The sequence below is a fragment of the Oenanthe melanoleuca genome, chromosome 1A (genome assembly GCF_029582105.1).
Source record: "Oenanthe melanoleuca isolate GR-GAL-2019-014 chromosome 1A, OMel1.0, whole genome shotgun sequence".
Classification (NCBI taxonomy): Eukaryota; Metazoa; Chordata; class Aves; order Passeriformes; family Muscicapidae; genus Oenanthe; species Oenanthe melanoleuca.
In genome coordinates this window covers 2,156,994-2,179,875 of record NC_079334.1, presented here as the reverse complement: position 1 = coordinate 2,179,875, position 22,882 = coordinate 2,156,994, and the positions used below count along the sequence as shown (strand labels likewise).

General features: G+C 44.9%; 1 protein-coding gene and 2 long non-coding RNA genes across 9 annotated transcripts in view; 2 read left to right on the top strand and 1 right to left on the bottom strand.

Annotated features, from left to right (window-relative positions):
• LOC130248609 (uncharacterized) overlaps positions 1-8,751 on the top strand; it is a 94,315-nt gene extending 85,564 nt beyond the window's left edge. Inside the window, exon 3 of one of the 2 annotated variants that reach the window (XM_056482487.1) lies at positions 8,574-8,751. In XM_056482487.1, coding sequence (XP_056338462.1) covers positions 8,574-8,616 — 43 coding nt within the window. In that variant the 3' untranslated portion in view covers positions 8,617-8,751. Of the gene's footprint in view, positions 1-1,415; positions 1,568-8,573 lie in introns of those variants that run through there. The other variant, XM_056482488.1, reaches the window with a different exon arrangement.
• A 6,513-nt stretch (positions 8,752-15,264) lies between these two features.
• Positions 15,265-22,073, bottom strand: LOC130248612 (uncharacterized). Its single transcript, XR_008839670.1, has 5 exons — positions 21,966-22,073; positions 20,879-21,321; positions 20,186-20,570; positions 19,140-19,237; positions 15,265-17,223 (listed from the first exon to the last, which is right to left on the bottom strand). It is a non-coding gene; the product is annotated as an uncharacterized LOC130248612 (long non-coding RNA).
• On the top strand, positions 15,836-21,377 carry LOC130248611 (uncharacterized). Of its 6 annotated transcripts, XR_008839669.1 has the most exons (5): positions 15,836-15,926; positions 17,136-17,255; positions 19,794-19,871; positions 20,080-20,327; positions 20,753-21,377. It is a non-coding gene; the product is annotated as an uncharacterized LOC130248611 (long non-coding RNA). The 6 variants fall into 6 exon arrangements; XR_008839665.1 differs by lacking the exon at positions 15,836-15,926 and having other exon boundaries at positions 17,169-17,255; positions 19,763-19,871; XR_008839668.1 differs by lacking the exon at positions 15,836-15,926 and having other exon boundaries at positions 17,169-17,255; positions 19,740-19,871; positions 20,136-20,327.
• Positions 22,074-22,882: the final 809 nt, after the last annotated feature.

The following is a 22,882-nucleotide window of genomic DNA, read 5'->3' as shown; positions in this document are numbered from 1 at the left end:
AAATCTGTTGTGCCTTTCCAGAAGTCTGATATTTCCTAAACCTTTCTCCTTTGAAGAGTTAGAGATGTTTAGGATTGGATGCTGGTTCCATGCAACTTTTGGCATTGCAGTAACAATGGAGCTTCTCCTGATTTATAATGAATTAGCTTCTTTAGCTTTCTACAACATATCCAAAAGTTTTATAGTTGTTTTTTTTTAAATATATATGTCGTGACCAGGATTTATACACATGTTCTTAGTATAGAATGATAAGAACAAAAGTTTGAAGCAGCAGATATAATATGTCTAAGGCACAGCCCAAATGTCTGGTGTAGTCTGTAAAATAATTTGAAGATGTTAATGCATGTTTGAGTGTATTTGTTAATTTGAAGGTAATAGCAGCTGTTAATAGAACAGTGGCAAGGGGAAGAAGAATAGACAAGTACCTTCTGCAGGGCTGACTATCAGTTGGCCCCTGGTATAAATGATAAAATCATCTTAGATATGCAGTCACAAAACCAGCTGTGCAGGGTCAGATTGAACAGATGTTGGAAGAGGGGGGAGCTACAATTGAGATCTGTAGGAAGTTGTATGGGAGCAAAACTCTCTTTGTGAGGTGAAGGCCTTTTCTGTTTCCAGCCAAAATTAAATCCCACTCTGATAGCATGGCAGCTTCTCAGCCCCATTAAAATGTTTTCACTTGGTGCTTTTGGTTTGGGTTTTTTTCTGTTCTTCCCCTTTCTCATATTATTATTTGAAACTTGAAAGAGGCACTTAAAAAACCAAAGAGGCAAATACCTGGAAAACATGAACCAAAATGGACAGCATGGAAAAGCTTTGTAAGCACTGAGGACAGGATTTTGTAACTGGAGATTTGGGGCCAGTAGAAGCTGTGCTGCCTCGTCTGCCTGCTGGAGGAGCCTGAGCAGAAGATTTCAGACTTTCACCTCCAGGACCAGCTCCAAGTGTGAGGTGAGACCCAGTGTCCTGTCCAGTCTAGGCTCCAAACTCTTAGAGTTAACACAGTCCCATCTGACAGGATTTACTCCAGGATTGTTGTCCTGGTAGTTCCACAGAAAACTTTTCCTGGAGATGTTTCCTTGTCACTGTGAGCTGAGCAGGGAAATTCATGTCTGCCTATGACTCCCAGGCCTTTTCATTAAATCCTGTGCTGTCCCATTCCCTGTAGCACAATTTAATGCTGCAGAGAATAATTGTGTTTGTGATGCAGGAATTTAACAAATTATCTCAGCAAATCTGAACAATCACCTAAGTGCCGTGAAGAATGTGTCTGTTAATTGTGGTGGTCATTAGTCACTTACTGCCTGGAATCCTGAACTCTTGTAGCTATTGTTCAGACTTACAAATGATCAATTTATTTTCTCTACGTGTTTTAAACATTTCTATTTCATACAAGCACTGTCTTTTCATTTTAGGTGCAAAGCTCTTTTTTGAGGCAGGAAAGACTGTGTCTCTCCTAAGTACATAACAAACTAACATCTTGATTATGATCTGGAAGAATCAATCAGAAGTGTATCTGACAGAAAGGTCTGTGATTATAAAGACTGTTCAGTGTGGATACAGCATTCAAGCTTTTCCAGGAGTTCTTGGAAAAAGATTTTTTGTTGTTTTGTTTTGCTTGTTACTAATTTGGGTTAATAACTTTTTTTTCCACTGGGGAAAAAATGGGGAGTACAACAAAAAGAATAGCTGTTTAATTTGATAATGCTGATTACTTGGGTTTTGACCTAAAGGCTCATTAACCTTTGTCCCAAAAAGCTTATCTAAATAATTTAGCATTTATATTGGGAGTGGGATGGCAGAGGATGTGGATTTTTTAACTCATTTAGAACAGACTTGACCTTTCTCAGGCTCAGGTCCTGGGCTCAGTGCTCACCAGACTTTCTCAATAACTTTTTTGCTCTTAAGGAGGGGGGAAGTCCATGTTTGTCTGGCTTGAGAATGTTTTTAATGCAGGTTTTAGTTTGCAAAATTAATACCTTCAGAATACAGGATGTTTGAGGTGAATGTCATGGACAGGGAATATTCTGTTCCATAGGGAATTTTGTGGAGTTTGTGCTGTTCCTTGCATTGCAAGGGGGAGACAGATGGTGTTGGAGCTTATGAGACTTCTTGGAAATTATTTAAATACATTTCACTGCACTCTTGCACTGTGAAAAAGAATAGCAAGATCAAATGAAGGAAATTCTTATTTTCTGGCAATTTCTAGTGCTGTACATGTGTCTGCAGCTGCAGCAGCAGGGCACTGTTTTTATTCCATTTCCTGAAGAGTGGACATATCCATAGTGACTTCCATCAGTTAAATCTCCATAGGTGTGGCACATACAACATGTAGTTAAGTGGTTCTGTTACAGAATTTAATGCTTAACCTTTTATACTCTGTAATAGAAACCTTTTGTATTCTTTAAATGGAGTAGCAGAGATTAGTTATTCAAAGGGTATTTGTGCATATTAATTTTTCTGATGAAAACTTACAAGGAATTTTGAGAAGCTGAGATGATCACAAGTTTGGAAAAGGAAGTTGGTGTCAGGAACAAATACCAACTTTATTCAAATCCTCTAAACTGACTATAAACAAAGTCAGGAATCAGAGAGAGATTGTTTTCTAGACTCTGATTTCACTTCTTTGCACAGTTTTTGGGGAAGTTTAGGTACTATAAAAGTATTAAAAGCATAAATTCTTAATCATCTCAATAAGTTTCATATAAATAATTACAATATTTCAATGGAAGAAAATGAGAGAGCATGAAACATTATCTGAAGAAAAAATTAGGGGAAATTATTCATCATTGCATTCAATGTTGAAAATTATAACTTCAAGTTGCAAGAAGTTTTTCTAAGAAATAAAAGTATTTAAAAGCTAAATATTTTTTAAAAAATATGTGGTGCAAGTTGTTTCAAGATGTTATAGACTAGGTCTTGTGAGTATCTGCTGTGATGTTAATTGGATGTATAACTAAGTTTTAAATTTCTTCTGACCACTTGCAGTTGCAAAGAACTGAATTTGCAAGTGAGCATCAGTCCAACTACAGTACAGCAGAAACTGAGGGAAATAACCAAACCTCCTGAACAGCCTGAACTTCAAGAGGTAAAGTCTTGTTCTGTGCCCAAATCAGGAAGGGCCCACTGAATATTCCCCTCTAAAGCTGAACCAACACTTTCCAACAATATCAGTTTGCACATCTTTTTAAGTGCTTCATTTTGTGGCAATTTCTAGACTGAAATACCCTTCAGGCCTTTATAAAAATGCTGCACACTTGAATATTTCAAGTGGGAGAATAAAGTCCCGTGGCAGAGTTTGCTGGAGGTTCCCTGGCTGGATGGGCTCTGCTGGGTCTGTCCTGGGCTGGGCAGGGGCTGGATCCTCTCTGTGCCCAGTGAACACAAACCCATGGTTACATTTGCCTGCCAGCATCCCAGCCCTGAACTGTCTGCTTCTTTCACTTGGCTGAAGGAAGTCTAGACAACAGATCAGAGCAGGATGTCCTTGTCTGCAGCTGGCTCAGCAGAGCTCTTTTTTTTTTTTTTTTAATGCCTAACTGGAGATACCTAAAAGTAAAGGCTCCAAAATAGCAATTTTGTTTAAATGTTTCCTTAGAATGGTTTACCATGCTTGTCATAAGGATTTATTCAGATTAGTGAGTAGAGGTAGCACAGCAGAACTTTCCTTGACTAAACCTCAAAGATTTGTGTTCACTTTAAGAATGCTGATCAATTGTTTTTGCTTGTTTGGTTTGTTTTTTGTTTTTTATATCAATCTGTTAAGAGTTAAAGCTGTGAAATTTCACAAAAATAAAAACAAAAAACAAAGGACCTTGTCCTTGTCCCTGGTATTTTTTTCCCAAGCAGAGGAGCCAAGCAGACACCCCCAGTGTTGTGGCTGTGGCTGGGCTCATTAAACAAGCAGAGAGCAGCTGTCTGCAGTGCAAGGTTTGGGAACTTACAGCAAAACCACAAAAACTCCTTTATTGCACAAAATGGTGAGGACTGGAAGGCACCTCTGGAGATTGTCTAGTCCACCCTCTGTGAACTACTTACAAGGGGAAAAAGGTGTTCTAGTTCTACAAGAAATACTCTCACTCTTGCTCTGAGGATAATTATGCCACGTGGTTTTGATAACCATGATGTAGTTTTGCTATGTAGCAGAAAGTAACTTTTCATCTTCAGATAAAGACACAATTAATTGACCTCTTCATCCCTCTAGCAGGTTGGTAAACACTAAAAATTATTAAATAAATAGTTTATAAGCTGTGTGGAGAAGTTGGCAGCATATATCTGGTTGTTCTTAGATCCCAGACATGCCCAGAATCCTTGATGTGCAGGGGGAAAGAAATTTTAATTGTACTTATATAAGTCTGTGATGCCTGATGGATGTTTATTCCTGTCCTAGCTGACACCATGCCCTACCAGAATGTTTTAAAAGGTGAGCTGAAATATTTTCTTCTTCTTTGCTGGTGTCACATGGGAGCCTGTCCTTATGGGTCTGGGTCTTTAAAATATCCCAAAAGGTGTTTTTTTTTGGTTTTTATTCTCCTCCAGCTAAGTGTGTATTTGTTCATAGACTGAGCATGTGAGGAACAAACAGTTTTGCTTCCAAGTCTGTGAAATCTTCCTCTCTTGTGCCCTGTTAATGATTTCTAATTTTTAGTGTGGGGTTAATTTTTCATAAATACAGATTAACTCATCATAAATATAGCAATCAATGTTACATTATGAAAAGCTCCAACTAGTTTTGATCTAAAAGAACTGTGAGAGTTTAGTAATGGAACTTTTCATGGCCTGGTATAAAATTCAGTTTTACTTTACCTTAAAATTTAGTTGTTCCCTTCTAATCTGAGTGTCTGCATACATAATTATTTCAAAGATACGTATTTATAAAATTGAATCTTGTATTTTGAATTCAGCTCTGTTTTAGACTAAGGACATTCTTGATGATGAAATCTTTTTACATCTTATGTGGTTGTTCCCTTTCAGTTAGTTTTAAAAATATATATTTCATACTAAGTTGATGCCTCTAGACAGAAAATAACATGTTACAAACACAAGGTTGCAGAGGCAATGATGGAACAGAGTTTGCCACAGTAAGTGGTCAAAGTATACACAGGTTACATCTTGAATATCCAAATATTTTGGAAAAACTGCTTCTGTTGTATTGCATTCCTACCTTTCAGAAAAAAAACCAAACCAAATATCATGTACATAGTGCATCAAATCATAGTAAATTATTATTGATGTGTTGATCAGTAATTTTTCAATGACTTATCAAACAAGAAAAGCACTTGAGCAATATTCATCATTGCAATAAAGCAAATTAAACAAGATGTTTCCTCAAGTGCTTTATCCTGACTGACAGGAGCCTGTGGAATGATTCCACACAGGAAGGGAATGCTCAGTGGCTTTGCCCCAGGCTGAGATGCCATGATAGCATCTCAATAAATTGATGTTTTTACAGAGCACAGACTCCCTGGGGGATGCTTACTTGGCTTTAGAGAGTAGTTTATTTTAGTTACAGCTTTTGCTGTTCATAGCCAGTTTAAGGGGGAGTGAATTCTGTCACTTTTGAGCTGGGAGAAGATTGTCCATAGCAGAATCTGTTTCCATTGTTTAACCAAACAAGGTTCTAATCTCAGCTGAGTGTTCAGCTACAGCAGGTGTAGAAAACAAGGCAGATAAATACCCCAAATTTATGCTATGTTTGGCTTTGGCTGAGTTTGTCATCTAGGCTTTTAAGATCCTCAGTAAATAAGCAGCAGTTTTCTTCCCCTTTCTCTGATCATTGCTGCTGTTGATTGAATAGTGCTGTAATTCAGAACAGAGTTGAAGAAAAGCATTTCTATATTTCCCTATTGTATAATCAGAAATAGCTCCTGGGCAACAGGCTGCCGTGGTTATTTTATTGTAATTTTTTTTTTTATTTTGATTTTTTGCAGAGAAGATGAGCAGACAAGCACAGAACTCTGTGATCTCCTTGATGAGTTGGAGTTTGCAAGTGCTGTTCACTTGGGTCCCTCCAGTTCAGGGCTGTTTAGGGGCAGGTGTCTGTCACACAGGATTGAACCAAGCTGTCCTTTATTTCAGCACAGAGAAACAAAAACTCACCTTGAAGCACACAGAGCAGAGGTTGGCCTCTCTGTGGAAGGTGTGGGTATATCAGTGACTGGCTGTAGGTATCTCAATTTAAAATTTGTGTTTCTTTTGTCATTTTGTTCATTCATAACTTTGTAGTTCCCAGGCACTGCCTTAATTTGAGCCTCCAGTGTGAGATATTCTGTTACTCAACAGCTGATCTGGAACTGTAAAGGGGGTTCCTGGTTTGGTTCCCCCCTCCCTCTTTTTCATCTGATATTCCTACAAAATTCTCACTCAGCTGCAGCTGGAAAAAAAAAATAGAAAATAAACCAATGTCTCCACAGGTGAATGAAACATCATTGCTGGAAGAAACAACTCAGCTCAAAACAAAACAAAACAAAAAAAGGAATCCTGATCTGAAGATATAATTGCATTCATGATCCCACTGGAAAAGTTCTTCCTCATGTTCAAGTGGAACTTCCTGTGCATCAGTTTCTGCCCTTTCAGATTTCATAGGAGCAATTATAAGTTCATTTAGGCTATCCAAGGTTCTGACAGTTTTTGTTTTGTTTGGTTTTGGGTTTTTTTTTTTTGTTTTTTTAATAATGAAAAAAAAAAAAAACTTGAAGAAAGAAAACCAAGTTGTTTAACTTGGATGCAGAAGTTTGTGTTGTAGGTTGCAAGGCAAAAATTTTGTGTTTTTCCATGGGAATGTGGAATGTGAAAGAAAAATGCAGTGAAATTAGATCAAAGAAAAGCTTATAAAGACTACAGAATTTCTGCAATGAATAATTTTAGTATCACACTTCTGGGTTTCTCTTATTCCTGTTCTCTATGAAGAAATGGATACCAGAACTATTGTTACCCATTTATTTGTAATATATCTTTTATTTTGTTTCCCCATCAGACCCACTGCAGTCTCACTGCTAACTTCTGGTTTGGACTGAATTGAAATGTGGATTTGATAAAAGATGTCAAGGATTTTACTTGTACAATAGATCAATCAATGGCAAGGACTTTTTAATGGAATTTTATTTGTGTTTTGGGGAAGACAGGCCTCTTTGTCAAAGCAGAAAGCTAACTGAGAAAAAATTGACTGATAGTGTAGTTATATCCAGAAATAGACAATAGGTAATGATGATTTATTCAAAGGTGTGAGGACTAATGTCAAAGGCCTTTTTTACCATAAAGCAAAAAGTCAAGTAAAACTATCTAAATGCATTATTGTTAATTTATTTTCCTAGCTTTGGGCACAATAGTTCCTTATTGATACAGAGGTACAGTGTCACCCCACAGGTCACCCTTTATGTCCCTGCTGCTCTGTAATATCACACAAAATTAGCTGTGTGCCTGCTTGTATGTGAGCATGTTTTTATAGAAAGATGGAAATTCTCTGGTGCTCTTGTTAAATGCATCATGATAATTATGATCTTGTTTTAAAAATCCTTTCTAGTCCTGCTACAGGAGAGAAGTCTTGATCCATCTCACACAGTGTTAGAGTGAAAGAAATTCATTCCTCTTCACTGATAAATAAAAAGAAAAGATGTGTGTCTGTGTGCTGAGGTTTTTGTAGGGCTTTTTTGTTGGTTTCTTGGGTTTGGGGTTTGTAAATTTTTTTTTGTTTTGTCTTGATTTTTGGGGGTTTTTTGGTGGTTTTTTCTATAAATTTAATGATCACTCTAGACTGCTGATTTGGGAGTGGATGAGGAAAATCTTGCAGTAGATGGGAGCATGGATTATAAATATTATGAAATTGATACATATAACAGAGATATCTTTATTTTATATTATCTTCAATGATGCTGAGTCTAAACTTCCACAATGGCTTTTTGTGAAGAAAAGCCAATTCATGGATTGTTTATGTATCTTTGTTTTTCCTAGAGTGAGCATACACTTTATAAAATACAAATTCTGTATTGTCCCTAAAGTAAATCTTTTGAGATACTTCTAAGCAGGCTAATGGAAATCTATCCTGCTTTTCATCCTAGGCAAATTTATAACCTGTCTCTCCATTGGTTTTCAGTAGTTTTACTTTCAATAATCTGTAGATATATAAGTAACTTTTTCTTAATAAGGAAAAAAAAATTGAAAAAGCAATATGCAGTGGTCAGTGACCCTGTTATTGTAAGGATGTTGATAAGAGGCAATCTTTGGTTTAAATAGTTTTATTCTGGTTTTAACCTTTGCATCCTGCTGAGCTTCATTTTAGAGTCACATCCTAATACTGATACTCTATTTCAGTTAATCAAAGGGAAAATATTGATGAATTACAGCCCATGTCAGCAGGAAACAGAAGAACAACACTTAATACTAGTTATGTTTATAGATAGAAACCTAATCATGGAAGAACAAATAAATGTACAGATTTTAATAGCCTGGTCAGAACACAAATACTTTACAGGACATCTGATAATATAAATGACATAAAAAAATATTTCTGAACTTAGTCTGTGAATTTTCTTTGCTAAATATAAGCTGAATTAAGGATTTGACTTCTATTTCAGGGTGACATTGAGACATTCAGAAAGGCAAAGTGAAGCACCTTGAACTGCTGGGTACTTACCTGCTGTTGAATATCCTGCACTGTTCCATGAAGTATTTATTCAAGTCAGTGACTTCTGCTGAAAACTGGAAATGAAATAACAACTCCTCTTTCTTCTAATACTCTACAGAAAAACACAGGTATGAAAATGATCCCAAAGCACTTTTTTGAAACAAAAACCACAAGAGAGATGAAGGATTCTGTGATTCTGTGAATCTCTCAAGGCTGTTTTTGTTATTTCTTTATTTTTTCCAAAAGTAATTAGTTTTATAAATAGTAAAGGAACGTGGTTAGAGCTTCTCCAGGAGTAAACAGATGGAGGAATTGAAGCACAGAGAGGGTGACCAGGGTCAGAGTGGATCCAGCTCTGAGCCCTTGAGGCTCTGTCTGGGTGCCAGCCTTGGTGCCAATGCTGAGGTGGATTTTAGGATTTCCCCCTTTTCCCTTGTGGGATTTGCCTTTCTCTGAAGGGCAGTGAATGTGCTGAATATATCACTTGGTTTCAGGGAGGCCTGAGTGAGATGAGTCAGAAATCCTCTCCATGTGGGCTGTGGAAGTCTGTTAATACTGGGGGTGCTGGAAATGACATCTCAGCAGGGAGATGGCAAAGATGGAAGGACAGAAATAACTATCATGTCTCAAAAAATAGATTCTCCTCACCCTGGAATGAGCTCCTTTTATCAGTATTAAGGAAGTTCAGATTTATGGGGATATATAATTTGGGCATATTGTCCATACCAAACATCCTCAGTGGACTGAAAACCCTTCAGCTCTTGGCCTGCCAACGTGGCTCTTTTTTCATAAATGCTGAAGTTCTGCTAAGTGAGAAACATTTTAAAGTACTTTTATACCATCTTTTAATTATTTAGCATGTAAAGGAATTTACTTCAAAGGATCTTATTGGCATCTTCCTAAAATATACTTTATTTTCTTCTGAGGGCAAGGCCAATTTGTGCTCTCACGAGCTCTGAAAACCCTGAAATCCTTTTCCAGCTTTAATGAAAGTAACAAAGACATAGAAACCCCTGATTTTTCTTTTTTTAAGAAAGTCACTCTTTATATATATGTACATATACATACATATATATATATATATATATATATAAAATGAATTAGACACCAGAACTGTAAAGATTCAAACTTTCATGTTGACTGCAGGAGAATCTTCATGCCACAATCATCACTGAGCTTGTCTGCTGCTTTTAATAGTGTCATTTAGTATTTATTTATATATTTTATATAATTTTAATTTTATAGTAAGAGGTGTATATTGATTTCCTCTCTAGATGCTGGAGATATGTGGGCATCCTGAGGACTGCAACAGATTTTCAAGACTTGCCTGAAGCATACACAGAGCTGAACTGACACAGAGGTACAGTCACTTTTCATTTGGAAATTCCACTTATGAAAACTGAGTCTGAAGGTGTGTTTTGAGTCAGACCCACAGGACAGATTTTTTCTTTTATCATGGCTGTTCCCCTGGTAATACAGACATTTTCTTAACAGGAGATTTAATAAGGGACAATTGTCAGAAGGAATGTTTTGTGCTTTAGTGGAAACACTTGTAATTGTCCATCAGCCTGCATTCCTCTCACTAATGTGAATTTCCAGGTTATTTCTGCATGTGCAAAGGTCTCTCTAGTTCCCACACTAAATGTGTGGGTGTCCTTGTAATACAGGTAAAAGCAGGCTGAGTCTGCTGCAAATATTTCTGGTTTTTTTCACAGTAAACACTTTATTTCATGCTTATATATCAAAGACAGAATATTATTTTTAAGTTGCAAACTTTTTGTTTGCCCATTTGATCAATTTAATTTTGTTCTTCCACACTGCAAATTTTCCTTAGGGGTGTTTGCAGCATTTTCCCCCTCCTCTGCTCTGAGGGATGTTTTTAGCAATGATTGGTTTTCATGCTTAGCAGTTCCCCTTGCCCGTTGCTTTGATGGTTCACTGGAATGTTTTAACTGGAAAACTGCAATATTTCTGGAGCTTTCAGTGTGGTAAGTGCTCAGCTCAGGGGCCAGGTGGGGGCCAGCTGGGCAGGTCCAGCAGCACAAGGAGAAGTGAGTGGATGCTGCATTGCATTTGTGGGAAGAGCTGCTCCCTGCATCATCCCTGCCAGGCAATTTGAAAAGCTCTGGTTGTACAGTTGGGCTCTCTTGGTTTTACTTTTTGTCCAGCTGTCAGAATATTTCACAGATCATGCTTGTGATTTTTCACTTGCCTGAGTTTTCTCCTGTTTAATCCTCAGTTAATGTCAGGACTGCAATCCTTCTCTGGTTTCCTTTTTGGGAAATGCTTGATTCATGTGAAAATGTTCAAAAGTCTTTTTTGACATGCTTTTGTTTCCTTGTTTGCTCTTTTTAAAGTCCCCTAGAATAATATAGTGTATTGCTGATTCACCCTGTGCCTCAATGGAATCATCACCTGAAGTGGTTTTTTTCCTTGGGTTGGATTTTGTGGATTTTAGTTTGTTACATTTTTGTTTGGTTGGTTTAGTTTTTGACAAGGAAAGCCATCATAGGACCTAGGAACTTTTGGGGTTGAAAAAGTAGTCTAGCAAGTTCTATATTCTATATTTTGGGTTTGAAAGATTAAGAATTTAGTCAGAGAACAGTGATAAGTTGAAAAATGTGTAGTTATCTCCATCCAGGAACGTTCACCATGAGAATGGTGCAAGTTCAGCTGTGCCCATAACCAAGGTGATTCTTCCTGTCATTCCAGAATTCTGCCCAGTGAAAGAGAGGCTTTATTCTATTTATAAAGCTGCTTTCACGTGGGAAGACATCACTTTTATCTGCACTAGTGCATAACAGATGTCCCTGAGCAGGGAGCATGACCCAGGCTGTGCAGAGTCCCAGCTGAGCCACCCCAGTCAGGAATTATTCAAGGAGGAAACAAAGTCTGAATTGGTTCCACTGCTGCCCCTTAACTCCACCTGTTCTGAATGAATCCAGTGTGAAGGTTGGAGCTACATTAGTGCAGTGCATCAGGTGACAGAGACTGCTGAGCACAACATCCCAAACCCATGGCCTGAGAACATGTCCTGGGTTTAGCAGGATGGCTGCTGACCAGGAGCTCTAATAAATGACATTTAACCTGTTCAGTGTCACTCACAGCCCACACACCATGAGTGCTGGAAGTGCTTCACTGGTACTCTAGGTCTGGTTTGCTTCCCTTTCTCTAGAGCAAAGAATGGACCAGGAAGAGTTCTTGTTTTCTGCTCTGCAGAACTGCTCACTGAACTTCCTTCAGAATATTGAATTGCACTGACCTTTTTTGGCTTCTTTTTTTCTCCTTGATGCACTTTCCTTCCATTAGAACAGTTCTGCAGTTTTGTGGATGTGCTGTCATCCTCAGTTCAGTGACTGCTGGATGGAAACAGGCACTCCTTGCAGTTGTCCTTTTAAACCAGGGTGCAAAACAGCAAACAGGAGAGGTGCAAAGGGAGAAACAGGCAGAGACAGCTAAGGAGGTCAAGGGAGGTTGGCAAAAATATTGGAGAAAAGCAGAGAGGAGAGAAACCCTGCTAGGCCAGAGGAAGGCTGGGAGCACTGAGGGGCAGCTCATGTTCTCACTGTGTGCTCAGTGGGGCTGGGATGTGGGGTGGCTTCTTTCCCTCAGTTCCCTGGAATTTAGTCCACTAAGTGTGGTCAGCTCCTGCTTGCAATTAGATGTATTCCCAGAGGTGGAGTGTGTCCTTCTGTTCTCTTTCAGTTCCTTTGCTTCCCTTATTCCTGTCACTATGCCATTTTCATAATTTGTCTGATTGTTCTCCACAACTTTGTTTTTAACTTCTGTGGTGGCTTTCTGCTGTTTTAATATTTTTTGCCTCCATTGCACTTCTGCTTTAGATAATGCCTTCCTTCCTCTGCTTATTTCTTTTTCCATACTCTGTTGCCCTCTTTGATGACTTTCTCCTTTGCTCCCATCCTTATTTGCTGTTCTTTGCTTCAGATTTTTGATCCATTGCCATTCAGCTTTGCCTGGTTTATTTGTTGCCCTTTTTCTGTCTTAATTTCCCTTCTTCCCTACATCTGGCAGTATTAAGACAGTCTATAACTTAATATGCTAATCATGCCACTGAGATCAAGGTAAAATATTCAGAAAAATGAAATTGTATGTGAGTTGAAGTTAAACACAAAATTCTTCAACATTTCTCCTTATTCTCTTCTCTGAGGATAAGACAGAGGATCAAAATTTTCTTGTATGTTAGAAGAGTTTTCAGGAAAAGTCAGCATCATCATTTAACTTTTACTGCCAAACTCAGCCTTACAAAAGAAGTGTTTAAATTTTGTGTAGCATGTTTCTGCATGTTTTCTGTGAAACCCTGTCCTGTCTGAAGACAGTGGCAGCCCCATTAAACTCCTCTGCAGACAGAATTCCACCCTCAGTGCCTGCCACCTGTTTTACTTTCTCAGTTTTTAATACCCTGAACAGTGGAATTGACTGAAGCAGCAGCCCCTTCAGGCCAGGCTCCAGGGAATTCTGTCTGCAGTTCAGCCCTCAGAGATGCAGAGGGATCAGGAGCTTCTGCCTTTGGCAAGTAAAGGAACAAGGGATCCTGAAACTTCAGTTCTTTGCAAAGTTTCTTAAGTTCAGGGAGCTTATCAGTTCAGATTTGAGGGAAAGAGCAGTGTGACAAGAACACAGAAATGCTTGACTGAAAAAATAGTGCAAGATAATTTTTGGGGTTATTTTCTGGTGCCTCTATAGACTTATCAGCACCAGGGTGGCTCAAGCTTCTCTTTGTTATCTGAAAGGGGCTCCATGCCCATTCCATGTTTCCTCCTTTGGTATATTTGTCCAAACAGATGCATATCCAGTGCTCAGCTGCAGCCTCCTGCCTGGAAAAGCCAAAGTGGTGCTCTGAGCAATGAAACCAAAGGTTTATGCTTAATCCTGCACATTTTAGCATTTTAGTTACCCAGTCTCTGAAAAGATTGGGCAAGTTGGGCACTCACAATTTCTGAATCCTTGCTTGTCATAAATTCAGGTCTCATGACTCTTTGATAATTTTATTTCTTAAATCTTTCCTTTGGGTTAAAAAAGCAGTAATCTAATGGCTCTTAGGAAAATTGGGAACTCTGGAGGGATGGGTTTGGTTCACAGCTGTTTCTACTCAGTTGATGGGCTGCTGTGAGCACTTCTTTTGGGAGGAGCTTGAGGGGGCAGACATCAGGATGTGGCTCCAGGGACCACAAAATTCTCTTATGGCTATCCTGAATGCTGTAAGGTAGTTAGCAAATTCCAAACTTCTCTTTCACTATTTTCTTAGCCTTATTAATATGTCTAATCTGTCCATCAAATCTTGTGGAATCAGTATTTTGTATTTAATAGGTGCCAAGAGATTTTGTTTCTGAATGTTTTGGGGGTATTTTTGTGCCATGAAAAATTGCACACCAGTTTAAATCAGAGCTAGCCTCACCCAGAGAAATGGGATCTGAGTTTGGAATTTTAGAAATGCAGAAGTTGACTGCTTATGTAACAGCACAACAAAGCTAGTGCAGGTTTCCTGATCCAGAATTCCCTCTGCTTTCTCCTTTCCAGTTTACTCAACACTGAGCTGAAACCAAAGTCACAGAGGTTGCATTCTAAGAGCTGTGCAGAGAATTTGGGCAGAGAACTGTGCTTGCACACCCACCTGGATCATTCCAGTAACAGGTAAGATGCTTGTTTCTTGGATTTCAGCACCAAAGAGTTACATCTTTGATTATAGCTTGTAGATTTGTGACCCTTTTGAGCTCCTGAAGATCTATGTGTGTTGCCTGGTGCCTTGATTACAAGTGCCAGTCACATTTGAAGCAGAAAGAAATGTATTATCCAAAAAGTGATAATACTGCACCTGCCTGGCCCCACTGCATGTGCTCACACTCAGAAAGCTCTGCAAGATCTTTTGAGTTAGAGAGGCACTGGGGGGTTTGTTTGCAAGGGAAACTACATGGAAGGGAAAACAAAGCTGGTATGGGGGGGACAGAAAGAGGAGCCCTTCTGTGCCTCTGTTTGAAACTCTGAGGGTGCCAATCCTGTCCTAAGGGTTCAAAGGGATAACAGAAAGAAGGATTTTCATGTGCACAGTACTTGTGCTAGTCCCAGATTAAACTTAAGGGACAGGTGAGAAGAGAGGGAGGGAGCTGAATGCTGCCTTATACACTGGAGAAATTGTTCCTTGATGTGCAATGCTGAGCTCTGTCATGCTGCCAGGGTGACTGGGCCCCAGGCTGAGGCTGCCTAAGTGCTGGTTGCAGGAGTTAAAGCTGCCAGGGCAGTGCTATAAAAGGACAATGTCAAGGTTGGTGCACCAAAAATCTCACCCTTTTTTTATTTTCTTCTATCCCTTACATCTCTTTGCAAAGTTTATGTCATTCACTTTTAAGCTTTTACAAATCCTTTAATCTAAACCACAATGTTTCAATTGCTATTGGAGGGCAGAGATTGAGAGGAGAGACTGTGAGTGTTCAGTGTGGCAATGTAGGTTTGTGAATGAGGAAAGAGCCTGAAACAAAACTCTGGGATGGGGACTGTCTGTGAATTAGGTGATAATTAGAAAATGAGAATTCAGGCTGAAATGTAGAAGAAATAAATGAAAGTAAGCAAAGATAGTTTTTATTAATTGACAATACCAATGCAGATCCAAATAAGTTCACAACAAGTTAATTCAAAACCTCTGTTTATTTTCATTCTAATAGTTTTTATTCTGGCTGTTTTTCTTCTGCCACTGCTTTCTCAGTAATAGTAGATTGTTGTACATAATTCCTGCCATAACTGAAATACACCCTTCCTTCTTTTCCTTGTTTGACAGCCTAATTAAAATCATAGTGTAAGTATATTTTTTTCTATATTATATAACATCCCACAACCCTTATAACTCTCACAAATCATTTCTATTCTAATTGGAAAACAGATGAACTATCTGTGCAAGTCATAAAAGAAAAAGGAATAAGATCAAGTAGTAAAATCAAAGGTAAGATTTTTTTTTTCTTTACATAACTGTGATGCTTCCCAGAAAAGGCAGGAGGGAATAATCCCACACAACCCACTCCCCCTGAAAGAAGTCAAAGCCTCTTGGAGGAGTGCAGCTCATCCCTGCTTTCAGCTCCAGGAATCTCTGGCACTGAGATGAAATGATCTTGCAATCTGCTCTGTGGTAGCAGGAGGGCAGCCAGGTCTGACAGATCCTGCACTTCCAGCTTGACTTTGCCAAACTTCCAGGATTTGATTCTTGCTTCAAAAAGTCTTCCTATGAACTGCAAGGCTCATTTCTGATTTCCTTCTCAGCTCTGAAAAAACCATGCAGCTTTTCTCAGAAACCCTGGTGAGTCCTAATCTGTTTGCTGGCTCCAAATTGTTATCCCTGCCTCACTTTATGGTGTGCTGGCTTTTCTAAATCCTGGGGGAATAGATGCCTTGGCTCTGCCCTGTGGAACAGGGAATGGAGCACAGGTCTCACAGGAGCAAGAGCAGAAGGGTCCACAAGGTAATCAGCTCCTCCATCCCTCCCCAAATATCACAAATCATCCTGGCTCTTGGGAAATATCACTTGTACAAAGCCTTTGAGTGGTTATGCCAAATTCTAGTACCTCCTAGCAAAGATAATGATAGGGGGAAAAAAGAACAAATCCACAGCACCTTTTTGCATGACAACTTGTACAATTATAACTTGTAAATTCTCTTCTTTCTAAGGTTTCCCATACTCCCTAAAGCAGAGTAACAAACCAGGCAGCAGTAAAGAAGGTGTCTGGGTTAAAAGACACTGAGCCTCCTCCAGCAAAGCTATTTAGTGTTCATCTCTATTACATCCAGCTGTAGCTAATTGTATAGTAATGGTAATAGTGCCCTCCACAGGAATTCTGAAGGAATTATAATACTCAGGGTTAATACAAAAGATGCACTCTAAAAATGAGTGCAACAGGAAAATGGAATGGTATTAAAATGATAAAATACTTGAATCTCAGGGGAAAAAAAACCTCAGTATCAAAGCTCTTTCTACTTTGCATGCACATTTCCATCTAAGAAAAGCTTGTGCTGGTTACAATAGGCTTCTTCATAGCCTGATAGCAAACATGAAGTCTGCATAACTCCATTTGAATCAGGGATGCAAAAGCAGATCAAGCAAGTGAAGAATGAGAGAGCTATTCCTAGACTGCAGCAGACACCAACAATGAATTATGAGCAAGCTCCAGCCTCAGCCTGGCATGGCTGGATTTTTCCTTGGACCTGCTTCAATTAACTGAGTTTGGAGCTTTTGATGGCTGTGAGTTGGTGTTCTTCTCACTGGGGCAATTGGAAATAATTTCAGTATCATTAGAAAATTTTAGAAAAATCCAGCTAAAAGTCTCACCTCTGTCTCCTCTAAGTTATCCCAGTTTTTCCCAGCTAGGAGCTGCACTGAAGTGAGGCAGGGGAAATGACATTAGGGAAGAGCTGTAAAGTTAAAGGCAGAAAAAGAAGATGTACCAGCAATGGGGAAAGGTTTCAGAAAACATTTCTGTGGTCTAATTAACAATAATTTCTGTTTTCCCAGTGAGAAGAACACAAACTCACAGCCATTCAGGCCTGACAGTCCCCTGCAGTGAGAGCTCAGCACACATCCACAGAGGCAAGTCCAGCACCTGAAAGAAAAAGAAAGAACCAGAAGAAAAAGGTAATTTCTTTTGTTTCAAAGTTATTCCAAATTCCTAAAGCCCAACAACATTTGCTCTTGATTTAGGTTGGGTGAATGATGAGCCCTGGGCACAGCTCATGCCATTCATTCAGGTGAAACCCTGGGGCAGTTTAGAGGGGACACAGAAGTGTTTGTGTAGGAAAATGCCAGGGGATGCCAAGGGCAGGGAGGTGGCATTTCTGAGGGGATTGCTGAGGGAACTGAAGGGAGCCCAGCAGAGTTTCCCTGGGAAAGCCAAGACCCCTGGGCAGCACAGCCAGGGCTCTGCAGGGCACAGGGAGGGCTCAGCCCTGGGACTCTGTGCCCCTGCCCCTGGCACAGCCCTGGGGACTCATTCTCTGTGCCCCTGCCCCTGGCACAGCCCTGGGGACTCATTCTCTGTGCCCCTGCCCCTGGCACAGCCCTGGGGACTCACTCTCTGTGCCCCTGCCCCTGGCACAGCCCTGGGGACTCACTCTCTGTGCCCCTGCCCCTGGCACAGCCCTGGGGACTCATTCTCTGTGCCCCTGCCCCTGGCACAGCCCTGGGGACTCATTCTCTGTGCCCCTGCCCCTGGCACAGCCCTGGGGACTCATTCTCTGTGCCCCTGCCCCTGGCACAGCCCTGGGGACTCATTCTCTGTGCCCCTGCCCCTGGCACAGCCCTGGGGACTCACTCTCTGTGCCCCTGGCACAGCCCTGGGGACTCACTCTCTGTGCCCCTGGCACAGCCCTGGGGACTCACTCTCTGTGCCCCTGGCACAGCCCTGGGGACTCACTCTCTGTGCCCCTGGCACAGCCCTGGGGACTCACTCTCTGTGCCCCTGGCACAGCCCTGGGGACTCACTCTCTGTGCCCCTGGCACAGCCCTGGGGACTCATTCTCTGTGCCCCTGCCCCTGGCACAGCCCTGGGGACTCACTCTCTGTGCCCCTGCCCCTGGCACAGCCCTGGGGACTCACTCTCTGTGCCCCTGGCACAGCCCTGGGGACTCACTCTCTGTGCCCCTGCCCCTGGCACAGCCCTGGGGACTCACTCTCTGTGCCCCTGCCCCTGGCACAGCCCTGGGGACTCACTCTCTGTGCCCCTGCCCCTGGCACAGCCCTGGGGACTCACTCTCTGTGCCCCTGCCCCTGGCACAGCCCTGGGGACTCACTCTCTGTGCCCCTGCCCCTGGCACAGCCCTGGGGACTCACTCTCTGTGCCCCTGCCCCTGGCACAGCCCTGGGCACTCACTCTCTGTGCCCCTGCCCCTGGCACAGCCCTGGGCACTCACTCTCTGTGCCCCTGCCCCTGGCACAGCCCTGGGGACTCACTCTCTGTGCCCCTGCCCTGGCACAGCCCTGGGGACTCACTCTCTGTGCCCCTGCCCTGGCACAGCCCTGGGGACTCACTCTCTGTGCCCCTGCCCCTGGCACAGCCCTGGGGACTCACTCTCTGTGCCCCTGCCCCTGGCACAGCCCTGGGGACTCACTCTCTGTGCCCCTGCCCTGGCACAGCCCTGGGCACTCACTCTCTGTGCCCCTGCCCTGGCACAGCCCTGGGCACTCACTCTCTGTGCCCCTGCCCTGGCACAGCCCTGGGCACTCACTCTCTGTGCCCCTGCCCTGGCACAGCAGCCCTGGGCACTCTCTGTGCCCCTGCCCTGGCACAGCAGCCAGGCAGGGAGCAGAGGCTCCCTGGGGATGAGGCACAGAGAGGGAGCAGGGAGCAGCCTCGGGCTGCAGAGGGGCAGCAGAAAGGCAAAGGGACCTGCCTGGGCACTGTGGGCAGCAGAATGGACACCTGGGTGGCCAGTGCAGGTGAGGAGTGGGTCTGAGCCCATCTGCAGGGACAGAAGGAGGGGATGTTTTGGAGGGAAAAGCTGAGGTGGTGAGTTCACTCACCTGGCACAAGTTGTGTTTGCACAAAGTGGGACCAGAGGTGAAGGTCAATCCAAAGCCAACCCTGCTTGACCTCTGAATTCCAGGATAAGTTTTACAAGCTGCCAAATGAGGAATTAAAAATAGTTAAAAATTAAACCAAGAGCATTAACGAGGTTCCTGGGAATCCACTACATTGTTGTCATAGAATTCATAACAGAGTTTTGAGCTTCTGATGACAACAGTGCAGTTCTTCATTTAGATTAGTCAGTGTGTGGGATTTGGGGTTGGTCTGGATTTTAAAGCCCTCATGGTGACCCTGACACTGCTCAGGAGCTGGTGGGAAAAGCAGAGTCAGAGCTCCTGGCAGGCACAGGGTGTTTTCCTCCAGAGTGGATTGTGGAGGAATTGTTTGGAACTTGGATTGTCCCTCTAGGTGACCACAGCCCAGTTGCTGTGATTTGTGTAATTCCAGACATTTGACTCCCAAAACTCCCCAGCCCAGGGGCTTGAGCTGACAGGGCAGGACAAAGATTGTTCTCTGTGCAGTGCCCAGATTTGGGGTTCACTGTCAGCTTTGCTAGTTCCCATGAATTATCCCACAGCCCCCAATTCCCTGCTCAGTTCCTGCTGCCATAACCTCACAGTGCCTCAGGGAGGGTGGATATTCCCATGCAGAACTGCTGCTTGAACTCCAGCTGTGCCAGGAACGGGCAGAGCGTCCAAGGAACCTCAGCAGCACTGGGACAGGGACAGGTGTGTATTCCAAAGAATTTGCTATTTCAAACCCTCATCCCCCAGCCCCACCCATGTCCCTGGGGGCAGCTGACAGAGTCCAGCTGATTTAGCCCCCCTGAGCTGGGCTCCAGGTGATATTTTCAAGCAGGAGAAGGCAGGGCTGGGGCACTCCCAGCCTGTGCCAAGGCAGCTCCCTGTGCCCACGGGAGGACATCTCTCCCTGCAGCAGCTCAGCTCCTTCCAGAGCCTCAGCAGTGGCCTCTGCAAGTTCTTTTCCCTCAGCAAAGGGTGCACATCATCCCTGCCTTCAGCACAGCTCCAGTGGGACCCACCTGGGAAAGCTTTCCATCCCTTCTGCACTTCCAGCTGGCTCCCTGGAAACTCCCACCTTCATCCAAACAAGACTTCATCCCAGCCAAACCTCTGATTTTAAGGCATCTCTGCAGGCTGTTAGTTGGATTTAGTATCTGTGAGGTAAGACTGCCTTGGCTTTAGTGCTGCTGCTGGGTGATGGCCTCAGGCTGGAAGGGAAGGGAATTGGGGTGGACAGGACACACCTGGCAGCTGCCTGGGAGCTCTGGGAGGCTGGAACCAGCAATTGCTGTCTGAGCCCCTCTGCACTCAGCCCGTGCTGCCATCCCCAGGCAGTGCCAGCTGCTCCTTGGGCTGCCTTTGGGCTGTCAGTGGCTGTGTCCAGGCTGAAGCATCTCCAGGAGCCTGTTCAGAGCAGCCCCTGAGCCGTGTCCGTGCCAGCCCGGCCGGGCACCCAGCGCCCATCCCGGGCCGTGTGCCTGGCACAGGCAGGACACTGCAGGCACAGGCCTCCCTGAGAGCCCAGGGACAGGAGGGGCTGGTGCCTTCCAGGGGCTCCTGGCCTCCTCCTGCCCCATTCCCTGCAGCTGGGACACACAGGAACACCCAGGAGCATTGCTGGCAGCGAGCAGGAGCCACCGAGGCCTCTGTGCAGCTCTGGGCCTCAAAAGCAGCCCCAGCTTCAGCAGCTGCTTCATTTTGGCAACACTCACCTGCAGGAAATGCCCCCTGCCACTCTCCAGAAGAGCCCTGGTCATGCAGCAAGGGAAGCCTCAGGATCTTCCTGCTCATTCCTCCCTGCAAAGAGATGTTGCAAGAGAAAACCTACAGCTGGTGGGTAAATCCTGGAAAGGGCAGGAAAATCAGGGTTATGGGAAGAGTTTGGTGCTGTCATGTCAGCTGCCAGCCAGTTCTACCCTACAGCCATGGCAGGGGCTGGTGTGTAAAGCAGCTTTAGCAGAAGAGGAGCTGCAGTTCCCTTACTGGTACCAAGGATTCGCATCCTTGGGAGGTTCATACCTGTGACCCAGAGACTGGTTCAGTCAGTTGGAGCAGAGTCCTGGTACTGCCCAGGATGTCAGCTCAATTCTGCCACACACTGTGTACTTGAGAGCCAGATTTAAGGATTCCTCTCGACCCCACTATATCCTGTGATCTGGAAAAAAAAGAAGAATATTCTCAGCTTTCAATAAAAGTTCCAGTAAAAGCTTTTGCCGGTGCGGATCTTTTCTGCGTTGCAGAGCAAGGGGGAGGGGGAGCATCTCAGCCGGCTCCAGCCGCGCTCGTTCCGCAGCGCTCCGGGCAGGAGCCCCGGGCTGGGCGGGCACGGGGAACGGGAGCGGCGGCACTTGGGGCTCCCGGGGCCGGCACGGCGCTGCCCGCGCCCCGGCCGGCTCCAGCCTCGACCCACCACCCGCACGGGGAGATCCCGGCCCGCTCTCCCGGGCGCGGTGACCGGCACAGCCCCGGCTCCCCGCGGCCGCGGCGGGACCGGGCCCGGAGTCCCGCGGCCGCCGGGCCGGAGCGGGAGCGGCAGCGCCGGGCTCGGCCTCAGGCCCGTCCGGGGCGGCGGCTGCTGCCCGCGGCCATCCCGGCCCCGCGATCCCATCCCGGCCCCGCGATCCCATCCCGGCCCCGCGATCCCATCCCGGCCCCGCGATCCCATCCCGGCCCCGCGATCCCATCCCGGCCCCGCGATCCCATCCCGGCCCCGCGATCCCATCCCGGCCCCGCGATCCGCACCCGCCGGCCCGGGGAGAGGCGGTACCGCCAGAACCCAGCCCCGACCCCTGGTCCTACCTGAGCGCCTCAGGATTCGGGCAGCACCGGGAGCGGTCCCTGGGTCGCGCCCGGACGAGGATCCCGCCGCACCCCAGCACGAGCGTTCCCGAATGGAGCGGGCCGGGAGCGGCTCGGCCGCGTTTAAAGCGCGCGGGCGGGGGCGGGGCCGGAGGCGGGGCCTGCGCGGGGCGGGGCCTGCACAGGTGCGCGGGGCGGGGCCTGCACAGGTGCGCGGGGCCCCAGAGCGCATGCGCGGGGCGGGGCTGAGCGGGATTTAAACGGCGGCGCGGGCCCGGCGGAGCCATTTGCTCCTCGGAGTTCGTGGTGCGCGGGTCGGGCTCTGTCTCTTCCGTCTTGTATATTTCTGTTCTTCTTTATTTCTTTTTCTTTACACCTCTCCTTTCTTCCCTCCCTTCCTCCCCTCCCCCACCCCCCACACCCTCCCCCCCCCCAAACCCCCCCCCCCTCCCTCTCCCCCCTAGCCCTCCCCTCCCTCCCCCCCAAACCCTCCCCCCGGCCCGGCTCCCCCGCACCCCCCCATACCTATACACACCCTACCCTATACTACCCTACCCTGCCCTACTCTGTTCCTTTTTCTTCCTGCTCTTCCTTTCTCCCTTCATTCCCCCAACCCTGGGTCCCCCGGCCCCCTCTCCCTGCTCCCCTTGCACCCCCTTCAATCCTCCCCTCCTTCCTCCTTCCTCCCATTCCCCCCCAGCGCCCCTTCCCCTGTCCCCGCTGCCCCGCACACCCCGGCACCCCCCGCCCTCGGTCCTTGGTCACCCACCCCGACCGCCCCGTCTGCCCCCCACCCCCATCCTCCGTGCCCGCTTTTCCTCTTTCCCCGCACCGCGGGTTTCGGGGCGCCGCACAATAAAGGCCGGAGAGCCCGAGCGGCGCCCCCACCGTCCCTGAGCCCCACACGGGGACTGCCC